We start from the raw sequence: 5,338 nt of genomic DNA on the forward strand, positions 1-5,338 counted from the left end.
CTTTCTCCTTCCTTACATTGCTTCCCATACTTTTTCTGTTAGGCCGATTACTTTGGAAACTCACCAATTCTCGAATATCAATCCTTAAACTACAACTTAGCAATCCACTTTGAGTTAAAAAAATCCAAGAGTATTCAGCACACAATAGAACACTACCTGCCCTTCTTCAATACATGCAGCGCTAAATTTCCAACAATGCAAACAACAATTAGGATCAGTACAAAGAAGACACCTGCGGCAACCAACACAAAAAGTCTATACTAATTGCTTAGCATTTAGCACCCAATTTATCCACGCTGAGATACTAAAGATTATTAATCCCCCAAACCAGCATAAAAGCCAAAAACTTTAGCAGTTAAAAACTAACCTAAATGTTGCAAACAAACCACTAAACATAAACCCCAAGTCAACACTCAGCCAATCATATCAATCCTACAGCACCAAGAACAATATGATCAAACAGCACTTAAACAACAACCAGTACTACTACGCCATAATCATTGGTGTCAGACTATATGAATCCTCAATATTCATTCTGCTCCAACTGGACCATTGCAATGCTCAATAATAACAACCAAATCCAAAATTTAATAAGAGGCACAACCTTTAAACAATAAAATATCAAAAATCAGCATAGTAATATAACATGATATAAGCTCACCAACATAAATGTTCAACGATAACTTAAAATTAAAGCAGAAAAAAATGATACCCAATTCACTAAATACTCCATATTTAGCAGCAGCAATAAAAAATGGATCTTTCATCCGATCCGAAAACTAAAAAGACCAAAAAACACGATCCATCAAATTATACCAGATCAATCCGAAGCCTTCAACTTCTCCACGCGCTTATTCAGCTGCTCAACTTTGACAACGAGACCAGTAACAGCATACAACAGCCAGTAAAAGGTTATAGCACACGCGATGAGAAGCGCGTTACGTTGAGACTTCATGATTGATTTCTGATGACGTAAGTGTTCAGATGGGGAACAAGATTCGGGCGATTCACAAGTGGGTCGGGTCTCGTATTTCCAGTAGATATCCATTAAGAGGAAGAGACAAAAAGGTACGATTGAGAGGAACGGCTTGAGGAGATTCCGGGTCACGGAAATTAAGCCTTTTCGGAGCGGGTCAAGACCCGGGATTGTTAGGAGGAGGAGCATGATTGCTTCTGCTCCTGCGGCGTAGCCGAGAACAACCCATTCCAACGCCATTGATGTGAAGAAGCTTTGGATTTTTTGAGGTAAAAGAGGAAAGTGAGGAATTGAAGAAATGGAAAGTGGAAAAATAGAAGAAATTTCATTAAGGAATAGATATATTATGGGCCTTAACTACGAAAGCCCACTCTGTGAATTGGACTGGTCTAGGCCATGTACCTGTATTTTGGGTAGAAATGACACCAGGTAGCCACTTTAAAAGGCTATTATTTAGGAATTAGTCATTGCTTTCTGAATTTCAGTTTTTCAGTCCTAATTTTCAGAATAAAAATATCCTAAATAGTCCTGAAGTTAAAAAATTTAGTTTAAAATTTTAGGATTACTGACTAGTCTCTAAAGTATCTCGGAAAATGGCTATCTGTGCACTTGCCCCGTATTTTAGAGATCTTAGATTGGAAATTTAACTTAAATAACCGCTCACTTAATTGATTAAACTAAAATAGTCAACTGATATATAATATATGTATAATATATATAATCAAGGTATAATATTTATACTAGCTAACAAAAGTAGACAGTAAATAAGGTCGGCTATTTGCGTAAATATCTTTCTTGGACTTCAATCCTTGACAGAATATCCCAATATGTGCACCCGTTTGACTAATTTTCTCAAATAGCATTTTGTAGGTTAATTGTTTTTATTTTGTCTCGTATTTTGGAGACCTTAGATTGGAGATTTAACTTAAATAACCTCTCACTTAAGTGCTTAAACTAAAAATAGTTGGCTGTAAAATATATGTATAATTTTATATAATATATGTATATATTATTTAATTAGGGTATAAATTATGTATACACGTTTGACTAATTTTCTCAAATAGCCTTTTTCAGGTTAATTGTTTTTATTTTGTCTTTATTTTAAAAAGTTTCACAAATATAGCCAAAGTGTTTGACAATCGGAAGAACGAAGAATTGAGTAAAGACAGCTGATCACAACTTACAATATAATTTTCAATTAACTTGCATATATAATTATATTAATGCAAACCCCCCCCCCCCCCCCCCAAAAAAAAAAAAAATCCAAAAATGAAAAAGAGCCAAGAGATAAAGGCATGAGAAAGGTATAAGAGTATATGTGGAAAGTTCAAACATCCAAAATAATGACAGACTTCATTTGTTTGTTTATTTCTCATGCATTAAACTTCTGTGCTAGGTTTAATTTCATTGCTCCAAATAGCTAGATTTCTTTGTTGCTTTTCACCTATCATCATTTTTCTAATATATAACAAATTAAGGTTCTCGCAACTTTCTCTCTCACACACGCACACACTTAAAGGGGGCGATTGGCTGCTCCCGATTGTAATGTTTATATATATTTTGATAACGTAAAAAATATTTACATTATCAATTTACTTAAAAGATAATTACATAACGGGGATTAAAAGATCTCCGCAATATAATGTAATAAAACTACGTGACACTTTATATATTGGTACAAACAATCAAACACAAATACACAATATAATAATAGCAAAGTTGTACAATATGTATCTATATACATGTTATTTCTAAGATGTAGAATTTCTTAGATAGATAAAGGAGAGTCATCGAACATTTCCCTAGTGGTTATTCCCTCCGGACCACAATAAGTGATCAATTTGTTTTTGGCACACACATTAAGAAAATACTAAATTCTAGACGAAAATAGTTAGTGTGACTAAACTACCTTTCATTAAATATTGCATCATAGTTATAGTAGCGGTGTATCACTTAGTTCTATTCTCAGATATGAGGAGTAAATGATTTTTTAGGGATATGTACATAAGGATAATTTTGGAAAAATAAATTAAATTTTTTCTTGATTATATAAATAGACACTTATTTTGGACCAAAATTAAAAAGCAAATTGATCACTTATTATGGACCGAAGAGAGTAATTTACTTTATTAGACCTTTGATATACACCTACTCTACACCTTTGAACTTTACAGCTTAATTTGAAGGACATTATATTTCCCAATCTTTAGATTAGTGGTCATTTTCCAGCATAAAGAAGATGGCTTTTTGCTATCAATATATGATTGATGTAAAAGCAAGTTAGCTACTATTATGCACTGTTTTGTCATGGCACTATTTTTTGAAGAATGAACCTAATTAATATTCGCTAGTTCAATCGCTTAAATTAAAAATTAGCCGATAAATATATAAATATAATATATGTATAATATGTATATAAATGCCGTTAGGAAAGGTAAACAGTTGTAAAAATTCCATCTTTTTTCTTGGTCTCTAAGCTTTGCCAAAAGCTCGTAGACATGCTATTAAAGGGAGGAATATACACAGTGATTCCTTTTCAACTTTATGTGAAATGATAAGGAATATTGAATCACTTTATTATAAAGATGTTAACATGTCGTCCACTAATATTTTCCACGGTTTGTGTGTGCCACTCACCATTTTGGTTGATCGTATATTGTGAATATATTGAGACAGTCAATATCATATGTAGTCCAATGAAATAAGTTTTGTTTAGAAGCATTTAATTTTCTTAAAGAATATTCTTTTTGGGTTTATTCACACTTTCACCAAAGTTTGACTATAATTTAGGGGTGTTCAAATCGAATCGGAAAATCGCATCAAACCGAAAAACCAAATCAAACCGATTAAAAAACCCGATTATGTTTGGTTTGACTTGGTTTGATATTGAGTAAAAAAACTTGAACCAAATCGACATATAAATATATAAATTTTATTTATATTTTTAAGACTTTATAGTGAAATTTCTATAGAAAATGTAGAAATATTGGGGATCCTCTCATGTATTAACCTTGAAAACGTAAATTAACAAAAAATTATTTTTAGACGACTAAGAAAATAACTATCATGTGTTACTAAAAAATTCTCCCATTAGAATATTATAATCGATCATACGTTTGTCAATTTTTTTCCATATTTACTAAACATATATTCATTTATCAAAGCTTTATCTATAATTTTAACAAAGTAAGATTGAAATAATATTCATGTAATAAAAAAAATCCGAAAACCCAAAAAACTCGACAAAACGAACCAATCCAAACCGATATAGTTGATTTGGTTTGGTTTTGATAAAACCGAACCAACTCGGTCCATGTACACCAGTATAATTTGTGTTCTCATAACCTCATTCTTGTTTAGATGATTATACATGCTATTCAAACTATTGGATGTGATAGTGTAATTCATGCAAGGAAAGTGAGCATTGCCGCAACCATATGGTTGTTTCTGTATGACCTATAGGTTATGAGTTCGAGCGGTGGAATCAGCCACTAATGTTTGCATTAGAGTAGACTGCCTATATTACACTCTTTTAAGGTGTGGTCCATCCCCGAATCTTGCGTGGAGGTGAGATACTTCGTGCACCGAGCTGCTATTTTCTAGTATAATTCATGCAAGATTAATCAATTTGGCTAGTGCCAAAATTTACTGTTATAGAGAAGAATGAGTTTTATTTTACTTAATTATGTCTTGGATACTCTCTTATTAAATAAAATTTGTAAAAAAATTTCTTTCACTTGATCTGGAATTTTATCTAGATGTCAATCTCAATGATATAATCCTCGACCCTTTGAAATTATCGGATCATGTATCCCGTAAGGTGATTTTGATTGGTCCACAATTTTAATTTCTTGATTAATTCAAACTTGTCTCTAGATCATAGGGTATACTTTTTATGGTCCCAATATTTTATTCGAGACAAATAAGAAAGGCAACTTTGTAGTACATTTTTAGCACTTTCCAAGTCTAGTGCAATAGAACAAAGTGTAGTAATAATATATTTATATCCTGTATGTTATATATAAAAATTATATAAATCATATACATTTTTTCGGCTGTTGAATGTAAATAGTTTCTGTCGTAGGCTAGAATTGATAATACCCCAAATTATTTGGTGTAAGCACGTTGATGATAACTCCAAATATACCCACAGTGCTCCCCAATGTATGATTTTTCAGCACAAATTCGAATTTAATCGGATTTAATATAAATAATGTATATCGAACAAGAACAAAAAAAAAAAGGAAGTCCAACTACTAAAATAATGAAACAAAAGATGAATTCATAATAATCCAGCATCGCATGTGAAAGTATCCAAGATCAACATTCACAAAAAGCAAAAGCAATTTCTTTACATCAAAG

At 31.9% G+C, this 5,338-nt stretch overlaps 1 protein-coding gene across 1 annotated transcript; it reads right to left on the minus strand.

Annotated features, from left to right (window-relative positions):
* Positions 1 to 586: 586 nt before the first annotated feature.
* Positions 587 to 1,301, minus strand: LOC104216893 (uncharacterized). Its single transcript, XM_009767032.2, has one exon. It carries the CDS (start codon positions 1,214 to 1,216, stop codon positions 821 to 823), a length of 396 nt encoding a protein of 131 aa, XP_009765334.1. The 5' UTR covers positions 1,217 to 1,301; the 3' UTR covers positions 587 to 820.
* Positions 1,302 to 5,338: the final 4,037 nt, after the last annotated feature.

This window comes from Nicotiana sylvestris, chromosome 5 (genome assembly GCF_000393655.2).
Source record: "Nicotiana sylvestris chromosome 5, ASM39365v2, whole genome shotgun sequence".
Lineage (NCBI taxonomy): Eukaryota > Viridiplantae > Streptophyta > Magnoliopsida > Solanales > Solanaceae > Nicotiana > Nicotiana sylvestris.